General features: G+C 39.5%; 1 protein-coding gene across 1 annotated transcript; it reads left to right on the top strand.

Moving 5' to 3' along the window:
- Window positions 1–321: 321 nt before the first annotated feature.
- Window positions 322–15,090, top strand: LOC110369611 (aspartate--tRNA ligase, cytoplasmic). Its single transcript, XM_064042099.1, has 13 exons — window positions 322–427; window positions 1,440–1,569; window positions 2,061–2,226; window positions 2,803–2,938; window positions 4,365–4,542; window positions 6,300–6,444; window positions 9,580–9,731; window positions 10,468–10,634; window positions 11,441–11,556; window positions 12,847–13,001; window positions 13,442–13,553; window positions 14,009–14,068; window positions 14,937–15,090. The coding sequence occupies exons 2-13, from the start codon at window positions 1,453–1,455 to the stop codon at window positions 15,038–15,040; spliced, it is 1,608 nt and encodes a 535-aa protein (XP_063898169.1). The 5' UTR covers window positions 322–427; window positions 1,440–1,452; the 3' UTR covers window positions 15,041–15,090.
- Window positions 15,091–15,407: the final 317 nt, after the last annotated feature.

A 15,407-nucleotide genomic window follows, 5' to 3' on the forward strand; every position in this document is an offset into this window, starting at 1 on the left:
GCTTGCTTGTGTTTGTTCTCCTTTCTTATTTTAGAACTAAAATCATAAACGATCAGTTCTGAACTTTCTGAGGGTTAGACTATATTTCTGTAAGTCGATGAGGATTATCCTTATTTCCTACAAAACTGGGAAAAGTGAAGAAGAAGAAGAAAAAGAAACAGCATTTAAAACTAAGTAATAGTTATTATGATCTTACGTACAATTTAAGAAGAATTAGATAAAGAATGACCTCAGAACGACAGTCAGTATGTCTGTATCAGCGACAGTCAGTGTTTCTTTTATGGGCGAAATGAAAATCTACAAAAGACTAAGCAGTATAGTCGAAATACCATAGCCAGACCTGTTAGCAAATAAAAAGTAAATCGTTTGACATTGACAGTTGTGTGGTGACCGTATTTGACATAACCTTATTTCTCACTATTTTTAGGTAAATATCACGTTTTTTTCTATTACTTACTAACTTATATCACATGAATAATATCTAATATAAGTTAAGTTATTATCTTTAAACAAGTTTAGGTGGGTTTGTTATGTTTTGTGTCAACTTTTCCCGGAAGGCATGATGCAAGTTCGAGTGAAGTTATTGCAATTTTAAAACCATTGTTATAGTTTTTGTAGTTGTTTATCCTTATCTTGGAGTACGTGTCAAGTTGCATGTTTGTTTTGCGAATATATTGTGCTTCATTTACTTTATTTTCTCACTCAAATTCAGTGTTATTATTCCGCAAAGGAACCGGTAGGTCCACTACAAAAGAGATTTCAGTAAAAAGATTTTAATACATCGTGTAAAGAGGTAAGGTTTTAATACTGATAACCTCTACATATCCGTTTCGTTGCGGTTTTAGTGATAAAACAGTGCTAACTGCATAGTTAACAGTGTTATAATTAATATTATTCTTGTCAAAATTTATAATGTCAAAAGTAAGGTAAATAGGTACCTATGTACATAGTGTATAAATGATGTAATTATCAACTATATGAGAAGGCCAAAGCTATTGTATAGAAGGTTATGCTGTTTTGATCGAAATTTATATAAAGAACTGCAGTTTTGTTGCAAAAAACTTACAAACACATCTAAATTATTTTATAAAATAATTATTAGAGAACCTCTTTCTTCTTGGGAAGTTGGTTAAACTGAAAAAACGAATTAATATGCATCATACCTGTGCCTAAACATTACACACATGATTAGTCATACCTTGTAGGTAATTGAATTCAATTGGATTTATGAATGAAACAGTTAAAGTAAAATTCTACGCCGCCGTAAGCATAGCTCAAAAACAAACATTATGATGATTAAATTATTTTTAATCATAGATTATTGTGTTGAAAAGGTTTCTTCAAACATAATGGTTAGTTGTCACCTTTTAAAGTTGAGCTTACAATTTTAAATCCATTCAAAAACTTCCATTTTACATTTCTTCACATCAACTTTGCAGTTAACCAATCAAAATGGTGGTATCTGAAGAGCAGCCCCCGGTAGTGGAAGGAGACGCGGCCGCCAGTAAGAAAGCCGCCAAGAAGGCGGCCAAAGCTGCTGAAAAACAACAGAAAAAGGCTGAACATAAGGTGAGTTTTTTTACATAAATTTGTACAATTATGTCTAATGTTTTACCAACTATGTTGGATTTACTAGCTGCAAGGTACAAATGTGCTACATGGACCAACAGCCTATTTGATTTTGTTTTTAATTGGCAACAGGTTGCAAAACACCAATTTGAAAAATATGAAGTCCCCTAAATAGGACCCACAATTGAAGGGGCCTGCTGACACACGGAGTTACTTTCGACGGATTGATGGCTGAATACCGAACTTACAATGTTTACACATTGTATATTGTATGTTTACACATTGGGCCAATGCTGTTTGTAGTGTTTAAAGAATACATTTTTATGCATTTAACTTCCACCTTAATCATTATCCTCCGAGCCTTTTTCCCAACTATGTTGGGGTCGGCTTCCAGTCTAACCGGATTCAGCTGAGTACCAGTTAACTTCACCTTAACTTAACTTCAACTTCCACCTTAATATCAATAATAAATCTTCTATTTAATGTTCCAGGCAGCCTCAAACCAGCCCCAGGCTGAAGCCCCAGAGACAGACGTCTCCGTTGGCCGCTATGGAGTGCTCAAGATGATCCAGTCCACCGGAGAGAACCGTGATCGAGTCTACACTGACGTTAAGGATCTGAACGTCAAACTGAATGGACAGAATGTTTGGGTCAGAGGTAAATGGTGTTATTTTAAATTGGTGTATATGGGTCATTTTCTTGAAAATAGTACAGGCCTTACATTGACTATACATTCTTTATAAATATTGGAAGTGTAGTAAATATGTGAAAGATATAACTTGCTTGAGGTTAAATGAGTTATAATAGTAGTATGCTTTGAAATAAATAAATAAATGCGAAAGCAACTTTTGTCTGTTAAAAGATACAACGTGGTCGAGATCAGAAAGCAAAATGTTTTATTTCAAATCATCCTCATTACAAAATATTATTCTTGACATCTCACGAAAACAAATCACAAAGTAGGTACAAACATAACATCTGTCACAACTGAGAAAGGATTAGGCTACTGTTTTTCTAAATGAGTTAAGGAGTTTCGTTAGAAAGTGGTTGAAACCGCTAGCAGAAGTCAGTATTTATAAGGCGCAAGTTCACTGATAACATAATCGTCAGTTTGCTTAAAACAACTGCAGACTTAACAAAGAATATGAAATACGGGCATTTTACATGAACTTGAGCCTAAACACCTCCCTTTACCATAGTAAAAAATGGTCTAATCACCAATTTTTCTTCCAGCCCGTCTCCAAACATCTCGAGCTAAAGGCAAGCAGTGCTTCGCAGTGCTGAGACAGAGCAGCAGCACTGTGCAGCTGCTCATCAGTGTGAACGAGGAGCGAGCAGTCAGCAAGCAGATGGTCAAGTTTACCGGCAAGTAAGTGTGATACAATCATCAGTCTCCAAACATCTCGAGCTAAAGGCAAGCAGTGCTTCGCAGTGCTGAGACAGAGCAGCAGCACTGTGCAGCTGCTCATCAGTGTGAACGAGGAGCGAGCAGTCAGCAAGCAGATGGTCAAGTTTACCGGCAAGTAAGTGTGATACAATCATCAGTCTCCAAACATCTCGAGCTAAAGGCAAGCAGTGCTTCGCAGTGCTGAGACAGAGCAGCAGCACTGTGCAGCTGCTCATCAGTGTGAACGAGGAGCGAGCAGTCAGCAAGCAGATGGTCAAGTTTACCGGCAAGTAAGTGTGATACAATCATCAGTCTCCAAACATCTCGAGCTAAAGGCAAGCAGTGCTTCGCAGTGCTGAGACAGAGCAGCAGCACTGTGCAGCTGCTCATCAGTGTGAACGAGGAGCGAGCAGTCAGCAAGCAGATGGTCAAGTTTACCGGCAAGTAAGTGTGATACAATCATCAGTCTCCAAACATCTCGAGCTAAAGGCAAGCAGTGCTTCGCAGTGCTGAGACAGAGCAGCAGCACTGTGCAGCTGCTCATCAGTGTGAACGAGGAGCGAGCAGTCAGCAAGCAGATGGTCAAGTTTACCGGCAAGTAAGTGTGATACAATCATCAGTCTCCAAACATCTCGAGCTAAAGGCAAGCAGTGCCGCAGTGCTGAGACAGAGCAGCAGCACTGTGCAGCTGCTCATCAGTGTGAACGAGGAGCGAGCAGTCAGCAAGCAGATGGTCAAGTTTACCGGCAAGTAAGTGTGATACAATCATCAGTCTCCAAACATCTCGAGCTAAAGGCAAGCAGTGCTTCGCAGTGCTGAGACAGAGCAGCAGCACTGTGCAGCTGCTCATCAGTGTGAACGAGGAGCGAGCAGTCAGCAAGCAGATGGTCAAGTTTACCGGCAAGTAAGTGTAATTTATGTTTTATGACCAGACCATGAAGTTTCTTGCACGTTCTGCTCCATAAGAAACTACATTTGGAATAAGCAAATTCAATATTATTTAATTAGATACACATAGTTTTAATTTCTCATGAGTACTTGTGAAATAAAAGATTGGACTTTGACTTCACCAAAGAAGTTTTTATCTACCAATATAACTTCGTTAGGCAACGACCATCGCTCAGTAATATCTCTGAGCGGAGGAATGCTATTGGTTTTTTAAAGACTTCTTCACTCTGTTGCCATTACAGAACACTTATTTATTGTAAAATAAATTAAAAATATAGATATTTTATTTCACGAAAGGGTGCGAGCCATACATAATTCGGCGACTCGACAGCTTACACATACACAAAAGTATGACTCACCCTCTTTCGCTAGACAAAATCGACCTGCATATAATACATATTTTTAGATCAACTTTAGTTCAACTTCCACCTTTTAACTTACCTTTTCTTTTTCCCCACAGCATAACAAAAGAATCAATAATAGACGTTTTCGCCACCGTAGTGAAGACCGCCTCCCCTATAGAGTCGTGCACAGTGCGTGACGTGGAGCTGGCGGCCGCGGAGATCTGGCTCGTGTCTGCCGCCAGGACACAGCTGCCGCTGCAGATTGAGGATGCTGCCAGGCCTGAGAAGAACGATGTAAGTTTCTAAAAATGTGTCTGGACTGGGTTTTGGTTAGGTATAGACCGGGTTTTGTTATGGACCGAGTCTTGATATTCTATAGACCGAGTTTTGTTATGGACCGAGTCTTGATATTCTATAGACCGAGTTTTGTTATGGACCGAGTCTTGGTATGGTATAGACCGAGTTTAGGCACAGTACAGGTTGAGTTTAGGTATGATATAGATCGAGTATTGGTATGGTATAGACCGTAGTGAAGACGGCCTCCCCTATAGAGTCGTGCACAGTGCGTGACGTGGAGCTGGCGGCCGCGGAGATCTGGCTCGTGTCTGCCGCCAGGACACAGCTGCCGCTGCAGATTGAGGATGCTGCCAGGCCTGAGAAGAATGATGTAAGTAATTGAGTAGTTAGACCGGGTTTTGGTATGCTGTAGACCAAGTTTCGGTATGGTATAGACCGAGTCTTGGTATGGTTTAGACCGAGTTTTGGTATGGTAAAGACCCAGTTTTGGTATGGATAGACCAAGTTTTGGTAAGGTATTGACCGAGTTTTGGTATGGTTTAGACCGAGATAAGGTTGGTTATAGACCGAGTTTTGGTACAGTATATACCGAGTTTCGGTATGTTACGCACAGAGTTTTGGGTAGGGTATAGACCGAGTTTTGGTATGGTATAGACCGAGTTTCAGTATGGTTTAGTCCGAGTTTGGGTATGGTATAGATCGTAGTGAAGACAGCCTCCCCTATAGAGTCGTGCACAGTGCGTGACGTGGAGCTGGCGGCCGCGGAGATCTGGCTCGTGTCTGCCGCCAGGACACAGCTGCCGCTGCAGATTGAGGATGCTGCGAGGCCCGAGAAGAATGACGTGAGTAATGTAGTAGTTCGACCGGGTTTTGGTATTGTAAAGACCGAGTTTTAGTTCGGTATATTGGTTTTAGTTCGGTATAGACCGTCTTTAGGTATGGTTTAGGCCAAGTTTCGGTATGATATAGACCGAGTTTCGGTATGTATAGACCGGGTTTTGGTTTGATTCAGATGGAGTTTTGGTATGATAAAGACCGAGTTTTGGTATATGGTATAGACCGAGTTTCGGTATGGTATAGACCGAGTTTTGGTTTGGTGCAGACCGAGTTTTGGTATGGTATAGACCGAGTTTTGGTATTTTACGGACCGGGTTTAGATATGGTATAGACCGAGTTTTGTTATGGACCGAGTCTTGGTATGGTATAGACCGAGTTTCAGAATGGTAGACCGAGTTTTGGTATGATATAGATCGAGTATTGGTATGGTAAGCTACCGTAGTGAAGACGGCCTCCCCTATAGAGTCGTGCACAGTGCGTGACGTGGAGCTGGCGGCCGCGGAGATCTGGCTCGTGTCTGCCGCCAGGACACAGCTGCCGCTGCAGATTGAGGATGCGGCCAGGCCCGAAAAGAATGACGTGAGTATTGTGGTTGGACCGAGTTTTGGTATAGCGTAGACCGAGTTTTGGTAAGATATAGACCGAGTTTTGGTATAGAATAGACCGAGTTTTGGTAGGTTAAAGATCGAGTTTTGGTAGGTTAAAGACCGAGTTTTGGTATGGTATTGAGTCAATACCATATACCGAGTATGTCAGTATATGAAATTAATATGTAGTAAAGAGAATTTTCAGCAATATAACTTATATACCTGAATAACATATAGGCTACTTTTAATCCACATACAGGAAACAATCTCCTCGAATCCCAGCTGGAAGCTAGTAAAATAAATGATTTTAAAATATATTTTTTCCAACAGGACCCAGAGGCGCTTCGTATCCGCGTGAACCAAGACACTCGGTTGGACAACCGCGTGCTGGACCTGCGCACCCCCGCCAACCAGGCCATCTTCCGGATAGAGGCCGGCGTCTGTCGACTCTTCAGAGATATACTCACTAAGCAAGGTGCAGTTACTTAAAATTAAAAGAACGCGTTTTGAACAACATTTTCTAAAATAACAAATAGCCAATCCTTTTAAAAAGATAAAATATAAATTCGTTCAAAAATATTTAAATGATTCAGGGTCATAAGAATGATTGATAGGAATGGGCTCCTTTTGTAAAATAAAATAAGATCTACATGTATGTACCCATATTCGCAAAATAAATACATTTGAATTTGATTTGAACTGGGTTTATTAAATCTATAACTACAATCATTTCACAAAATATATAGTACTTATATGCCCAAACACTACATAGTATAAAACAAAGTCGCTTTCTCTGTCCCTATTAAAACTACGCAAAGGATTTTGATACGTTTTTTTTTATTAGATGGAGTTATTGAAGAGTAAGGTTTATATGTATAATAACATCTTTAAATAGTACACCCGTGCGAAACCGGGTCAGGTCGCTAGTACTTATATAAAAAGAAAAAAGTTGCAACAGAAGTTATAAAGTTATAGTTATAGTATAGTGTCATTAGATAATGGTGAACTAGTATCCCATCAAAAACATTAAATGTAAAAAAAGCCAATCCTCTACGCAGTTCCTCCACCGTAAAAAGTTTTGAGATCGCATAGAAGCCAAGTCCTGTTCAACTTTAATTGTAATAATAAATCAACATTTTGTGACTATATCAATTAAATAGTTTTGTTCACATTACAATAATATTGACTTGGCCATGAGCACAATAAACTACAAATATAATACAGCATATCTTGGAGAGGTGAAAGTCAAACATGGAGTTTAATATCACAGAATTAAATACATTTAGTTTATTCAATCGTTACTAAATGACAGTCAGTATCATCCATCACTGACCTGCACATGTACTATGGCGGATGATTAGTCCATGGTGATCTCATGGTGGTCTAAGTTCTTCAGTGCATAATCAGTCCAATCGTAAAATTATGTCCATATAGAATTTATCAATTCAATGGTATTTACACATTATTACAAGGAGCGACTTTTAACTTGTGCTCATGGCCAAGACAATATTATTGTAATGTGAACAAAACTATTTAATTGATATAGTCACAAAATGTTGATTTATTATTACAATTAAAGTTGAACAGGACTTGGCTTCTATGCGATCTCAAAACTTTTTACGGTGGAGTAACTGCGTAGAGGATTGGCTTTTTTTACATTTAATGTTTTTGATGGGATCTAATTTATTTTTTGTAGGTCTCTTTCTTCTCTAAGTATCTCTTTCTTCTATAGTATATAACAAATTAAATTAACTTACATGCAACTAACTAAATATATAACACACTAAATATGTAGACCTAAAGTAGCACGTAATCAACATTTTTAAAAAATAAACTAATCATTTTCGAAATTGACGAATTTCTGAATCAAATATCTTTTAGAACAAAAGAGATTTATTTCAGAGGTAGATGGCGCTATCACATGAAATTATTTGTTTTTTTTTTTAACTAAAAACCGTAGCGCGATTTAGACCAGGACAACGCCATCTATCGAGCGAGCATGCAGTATTTATCGCACTGCATTAATATGAAAGATTTTATCATTATTCATTTTATTTTAACCTAGCTTTTTTATTCATATGTATGTATATTTAATACATAATAACAATATACCACACTACGTAACAATAAAACAAATAGTAACATTTTGTACATAAATAAATAACAAAGTTATCAACGCAGTCAAAATTCATACACAATGTTCTTGAAAAACCGCAAATATAAATTTGTTTCCTATTTTTTATTAAGTTTTAAGGTTTTTATAATTTTTCCTTTATATGTAGCCAATAACCTATCTTGGTGCCAAATTTGAAGGTTCTAAGTTTGCTAGAAGTACCTTAGACTTTTGATGATCGGTCAGTGAGTGAGTCAGTGACAAAATGGTGTAACTTTGATCGCTCATAACTCGTAAAATGTTTATTCAAATTTCTTGTAATTTTGGGACTGAGCTTGTTCTAATACTTACTCTTGGTCATCGAAAACCTAAACTCCTAGCTTTGTTCACATGGAAGATACAGGGGGCTGAAATAGCCGCGAAACGCTTCGAGAAAAGATGGTACGGCCGTGCCCGCTTTGCTCGAGTCTTGGCTGGGGCACTGCCGTGCCCTCAGATTATATATGTTATGGACCATGTGATTAATTCGGGCATTATTTATAATGCCCGAGCATTATGAATAATGTCTAGCTTTATCGGGCCACATGATTAATAACTATCTTAACTTCATTATTTATCACTTGGCACGGGCATTATTATATTGCTACATGATAGTTGGGCAATTTGATAATAAAGCTATATTTTATGCGGTGCGAGGGTGGCAGTTGTTCTAATAAATAAATCCTGTTACTTGCTACATATTTTATGATTAGTGTTTTAAATTATATGTTCTATTTTAATGGGAAATTATAAGTCTAGCCAGAAAATTATTAATTGGACAATTGTCATCTAATTTACTAACTCGGCCTCGTTTTTCTTGATCTCATTTTTCTTGGCTCGTTTTTTTTATGGTAGAATTTAATTTGGATTCAAAACATTATATTAAAAACTGAACTTAGTGACGAAAACGAATGGCTGCAAAACCGACTCCACGTAGTCTTGTCTGCCCTACCCCTAGAGTGCAGAGGGCCGGCCAGCAAGCCGAAGCTGCGGCGGTGAGCGTGAAAACCATCTGCGACGATAAGCTCGCATGGGACCGCCGGAGCCCCGCAGCGCCGGAGCCGTGACAGAAGCCATGCTTGCTGCATGTTGCATGCTTACTTCTATGCTCTGTCAATTGATATGGGATGTGTGATATTTAGTTTATTTTAAGTTAAATGTCAATAGGTAACAATAAAAAAAATGAAATAAAATATGTTTGTATTACTTTGCCCAAAAGGTCACGGGCAATATGTATAGTGCCCGGTCAATTTGATTGTGTGAATAATTATTATCAAATTGCACTCTCATATTGGGCATTATTCATAATGACCGGGCATTATGTATACTGCCCAATTTATCACTTGGTCCATAACATATACAATGGACACAGTTAATTGACGAAGTGATTTTGTAAACCTATTAGCAGAAATAAATATGATTATTTAATTTGATAATTTGTACCATTTTCCTCCTCAGGTTTTGTAGAAATCCACACGCCGAAGATAATCTCGGCGGCGTCCGAGGGCGGCGCGAACGTGTTCACCGTGTCGTACTTCAAGTCGTCCGCCTACCTCGCGCAGAGCCCGCAGCTGTACAAGCAGATGGCCATCGCTGCTGATTTTGATAAGGTAATTTTGTAAATATTTCACTCAAATGAAGAAGGATGGTGTATAGTAAATAATGTTTGAAAAATAATCATCTTAATAAAATTATACTTTTTCGCCGACTTCCATGAAAGGTTACGTTACCAAGAAGGGTTATGTTTTGCACCATCATTTTCTTAAAAAAAAACCATTGTCTGTAAAGTCTTTTTACTGACGATAGTTGAACGTGACAACGTGAGTAGCTGCCGATTGTGCCTCTTTGTCGCTCGCTGCGTGCTCTCGCTTGCACTTCAAGCCTTAAACGGAACGCCTCAGAGCGAGGTAACGCCTCAGAGCGAAGTAACGCCTCAGAGCGAGGTAACGCCGCATGAGTCATGTTTTTTCGTGCGTGCAGCCGGCTCCATCGATTTATAAGACGTTGTCACGTCAAAAAACGATAGTTGAATTTCAGTTTTTATCTAGGTCGCCTTTCGAGTCTGATGGAAAGTCCGACCAAAAACCCAGCCATAAATTAATTATAAATTAATTATGCAAACAAATAAAATTAGATAACAGTTTTGTTAGTTTATTCGGATGTTTTCAGAAATGGCTAGACCGATTCTGACGGGACTTGGCATATAGCCAATATCCCAAGGCTTACTACTTATTATTTCACTAGGGCGCAGTTTCTTTTAGACTCCTGAGACTGTGAAACAGCAAATTTTCAAATAAATATAGCTGGTACTAGCACAGATGTACTTACCGTTTATATATTTCCCAGGTATTCACAGTAGGCGCAGTATTCCGCGCGGAGGACTCGAACACGCACCGCCACCTCACGGAGTTCGTGGGACTCGACCTGGAGATGTCGTTCAAGCACCACTACCACGAGGTGCTCGACACCATCGCCGGCAGCCTCACGCAGCTGTTCCGAAGCCTCGCACAAGAGTGAGTGTCATATGGGGGTCATACGGGTGTCAATAGGGGGTCAAATCCTGCTAAAATGTGTCAAATAAGGGTCTCTCCTCGATCGATACTTCTCAAAAGAGTGTTGCTAAACTCCTAGAAAAAGGGGTCAAATGGGGTATCATAAAAATCCCAAAGTAACTAAAACGTCTGCATCAATGTTGATGAAATTTGTTAGATATGTAGCTAGAAATCCGAGGTAGCTTCTCTGATAGTTTCACTGAAATAGCCATCTCACTGTCATGGCTACACCGAATTAGATGTAGTTGATCACACATATAGCTAGTCAGTGTAGTGGGAACTGATCGCGGAGAGGGGGAGGGGGGGCTGCAGATGTTCAAGCAGCACTACCACGAGGTGCTCGACACCGATGTTCCGCAGCGTCGCCCAGTAGTGAGTGTCATACGGGGGTCAGAGTGGTGTCAAGTGGGGGTTAAAATCCCTGGAACGTAGAGTTATATGGGGTTATACGCCTCAGAAGTATAATAACTCCTAAGAAAATGAGGTCAAGGTCAACTTGTCGCAAAGGGGGACAAATGTGGCCAAACTCAGAAATTACAACCAAAAATGGATGTCAACAGGAGATCCAACTCCTCTAAAAGTGAGGTCAAGTGAAGTGTAACTCATCAGAAAGACGGTCAATGAGGTCAAATTCCTCTGTTGATGGTTACCAAAATAACTGCCCCAATTTCTCAAAAACTTAAAATAAATTAAAAGTCTGAGAAAGCAGAACACTTACTTCTTTCTAAGGTCAAAAAGTACTAAAACAAATATTCTCTATTTTCCAGGTACGCATCAGAGATAGCGACAGTAGGTCAGCAGTACCGCGTGGAGCCGTTCAAGTTCCTCGAGCCCCCGCTCGTGCTGCAGTTCCCTCAGGCCATACAGATGCTCAGAGAAGCTGGTAATTTGGCTACTGTTACTGTTACAGCCTTTTTATCGTCCCACTGCTGGGCTGCGGCCTCCTCTCACAAGGAGAAGGATTGAGCATTGATCACCACGCTTGCTCAATGCGGGTTGGTGATTTCAGACTATATAGTCCAGGTTTCCTCAAGATGTTTTCCTTCACCTTTTTATCAGCCATTGGTGTCCAAGATATACTTAGAAAGTACATACAAACTTTGAAAAGTTGCATTGGTACTTGTATGACCTGTAATCGAACCCACACCCACATACTCGAGAGGTTGGTTCTTTACCCAGTAGGCCACCACGACTTATTTGGCTAGGCTTTTAATTAATTACATTGTTATGTGAATAGACTTTTAAGGGTTCCGTAAGACGGGAATTTATTATTGAGATTGCACCAGGCTGTTGTTGATTCACTGTGGAAGCTAGATTTTTCACAGATGATTTATTTCTGTTGCCGTGTTATAGCATAGTAAAGATTACTTAAGGGAAAACTACGTAGAATAAGGGATGATTTATATTAGGCCGGGCCGTGTCTGGGGCGTGCCGTGTGCGTGGCTCGTACGGGGCACGGATGTGAAACGTTACATACATTTTGTATGCCTCGTTGGTCTAGTGGTCGCAAGCGCGGCTGCTGAGCACGAGGTCTCGGGTTCGATTCCCGAGTCGGGCCGAAATCGCTTTGTGGGTTTTAGAAGACTTTCACGGAGCAGCCCGGAGCCTGGAAGCTGGTGATTGATACACCCGTGCATCGGAGAGCACGTAAATGTCGGTCCTGCGCCTGATCTCTCCCCGGTGGTGTCGGATTGTCGTCCCATCGCGCGCAGAGAGTGAAGGAGTAGTGAGTGCACCTGTGTCCAAGCAAACCCTCGTGCACTATAATATGTCCTGCGCAGCTGGCTGATCTCCTTATATGAGAACAGTCGCCGTGACCGTAATCGGACGTGGACGCCATTATTAGTTAGTTTTCACAGATGATTCATTTCTGTTGCCGTGTCATAGCATAGTAAAGATTACTAAAGGGAAAACTACGTAGAATAACTATTTTAGGTAGTTGTAGTAGCTTTTATGAAAGCTAGTATGAACTTAAAATTGATAACGAAGAAATTGGTAAAACGTAGAAATATGCACAGCAAATTGAAAATCAAAATACGTTTTATATTTTTTGTTTTATATAGAACCGGAACTGTCTTGCGCGATTCCGACTCGCTTTAGACCGGTTTTTTTTCTTAGTGATATTTTTTTTTGTATGCTTTTTTTATTTCAATATTTTAACCACCTATTCCAGGAGTGACAATCGGCGATGAAGACGACCTCTCCACTCCTGACGAAAAGCTGCTCGGCAGACTAGTGCGAGCGAAGTACGACACCGACTTCTACGTGTTAGACAAGTACCCGCTAGCTGTCAGACCCTTCTATACCATGCCTGATGCTGACAACCCGGTGAGTTCATCCTCCGAGCCTTCCCAACTATGTTGGGGTCGGCTTCCAGTCTAACCGCATGTAGCTGAGTACCAGTGTGTCGCATGGAGTGATTGTCTATCTGATTCCCTCAACCCAGTTATGCGGGGAACACAATACAAAGGGTATTGGGTTAGACTGGTGTCAGACATACTGGCTTCTGACTACCTGTAACGACTGCCAAGGATGTTCAATGACAGCCGGGACCTACAGTTTAACGTGCCATCCGAAACACAGTCAATGGTGTCTAAGATATACTTAGAAAGTACATACAAACTTAGAAAAGTTGCATTGGTACTTGCCTGACCTGGGATCGAACCCGCGCCCTCATACTTGAGAGGTTGGTCCTTTAACCACTAGGCCACCACGACTTCCGACGAGATTATTTTATTAATCATGAATTAATATTTGTTATGTTACAGAAAGTATCAAACTCATATGACATGTTTATGCGTGGTGAGGAGATCCTGAGCGGAGCGCAGAGGATACACGATCCCGAGTTCCTCACGGAGAGAGCTAAACATCATGGCATCGGTATGTTTTATATTGTTATACTAGTATTTATTTATTTATCAGCTTACTAGCTTCCGCCCGCAGCTTCGCCCGCGAAGAGTTCGGCTATATCACGTTTCCGAGAGAATTCTTCAAAAACCCGGGATAAAAACTATCCTATGTTCTTTCTCAAGGTCAACTATATCTCTGTACCAAATTTTATTAAAATCAGTTCAGCGGTTAAGACTGAAAGCGTAACAGACAGAGAGTTAAAATCAGACCAATAATTCCTGTGATTATTAACATCTTCAAGCAAACAAACAAATTCTTCAGCTTTATAATATTAAGTAGTAGCTGTTCCCCGCGGTTTCACCCGCGACCTGTGGGAACTACTTCTGATTCCAGCCATTAAAACCTTTTGCAGCACACATAAAGTCCGTAAAACCAAGAAGTTTGTTTTGCTAAAGAGTTTATAACGTTAGTTTATTATATTTCAGATATCTCGAAGATAGCAGCCTACATTGAATCGTTTAGACTGGGATGTCCTCCTCATGCGGGTAATTATTCAACTTTCTACATATAAATTATCCAATACACTCTATGTACTCCCTTATGTACACTCTATGTACTCCCCTATGTACACTCTATGTACTCCCCTATGGGTCGAAACATCTACCTACCACACATAAACGCGTTGCGTCGTCGCAACGCTAAAATCGGCAGTTTGTGTTGCGGCGTCGTGAAAAAGAGCGTTTTATTGTCGTTCGGTAGGGTAACCAGTTCTTCGTGGTTTTTTTGTTCTTTCTCAGGGTCAACAACTCTAACTCTGTACCAAATTTTATTAAAGTCAGTGGTTTAGACGTGAAAGCGTAACAGACAGAGTTACTTTCGCATTTATAATATTAGTAGGGATTTTAATAATTGTATTCTCTCAATTGTTGGTCATTTTATTGAATTGTTGAAAATGACACTTTTATATATCCTTTTTAATGTAGTATGTACCAGTGTCAACTCAAAATTTGCATACCGATTGAGCGGTGAGATATGCATGTACTTTATGCAACTTTACCAAAACACCTGTATGTAATGCCGTGTCTCTGCAAACAAAGATTCTTATTCTTCTTACTCTTATTCTTCTCTTTATTTTATCAACACCTATGTTTTACAAATAAAAATATTCTATTCTATTCTTCACAAGCTGACCCGGCGAACTTCGTACCGCCTAATTATTGGAGGCATATTTTACACAATACTTTTTTTTATTTTCGCATTTTTTTCTTATTTGCTCACCGTTTAGACCTACCCTGGACTTAGACAAACATTTTAAAAACAAAATCAGCTCAATCGGCCCAGCCGTTCTCAAGTTTTAATCAGACTAACGAACAACAATTCATTTTTATTTATATTCTTAATTTACAATTTCAGGTGGTGGTATCGGTATGGAGCGAGTAGTCATGTTGTACCTGGGACTGGACAATATTCGTAAAACTTCGATGTTCCCGCGCGATCCCAAGCGAGTCACGCCTTGATTTGTATAGAAATCACAATTAAATAATATATTAAATGTGCTAAATAACTTGTTTGATTTTTTATAATGAAAAGTGTGAACTTGGTGAAACTTTTATATGAAAAAATGATTTTTTAACACACTATTTTATATGAAAAAGATATGGGACGTTAATGGCAATTTAAAGAAATTTTAACTCAAAGATGTAAGGTGTGTTAAGTTTAATTTGTAATGATATTATGCATTTAGTATTCATGTGAAAGTTACTCCAAGATTGGCAACTTTATTAGTTAAATAAGAAGCTACAAGATATATTGTATACAGTTTTTAAACTAACTCGATCATTATAAAAGTTTATTTAGAAGTTATGACTTTTATTTAGTAGTTTT

Source organism: Helicoverpa armigera, chromosome 27, assembly GCF_030705265.1.
Source record: "Helicoverpa armigera isolate CAAS_96S chromosome 27, ASM3070526v1, whole genome shotgun sequence".
NCBI lineage: Eukaryota > Metazoa > Arthropoda > Insecta > Lepidoptera > Noctuidae > Helicoverpa > Helicoverpa armigera.

What these genes read in the sequence shown, in the direction of transcription:
- LOC110369611 (XM_064042099.1), top strand. Translation starts at nt 1,453, where the DNA reads ATGGTGGTATCTGAAGAGCAGCCCCCGGTAGTGGAAGGAGACGCGGCC. An exon ending in AGATATACTCACTAAGCAAG is followed by an intron (nt 6,445 to 9,579) that starts GTGCAGTTACTT and finishes TTTCCTCCTCAG; the next exon opens with GTTTTGTAGAAATCCACACG. An exon ending in TCGCTGCTGATTTTGATAAG is followed by an intron (nt 9,732 to 10,467) that starts GTAATTTTGTAA and finishes TATATTTCCCAG; the next exon opens with GTATTCACAGTAGGCGCAGT.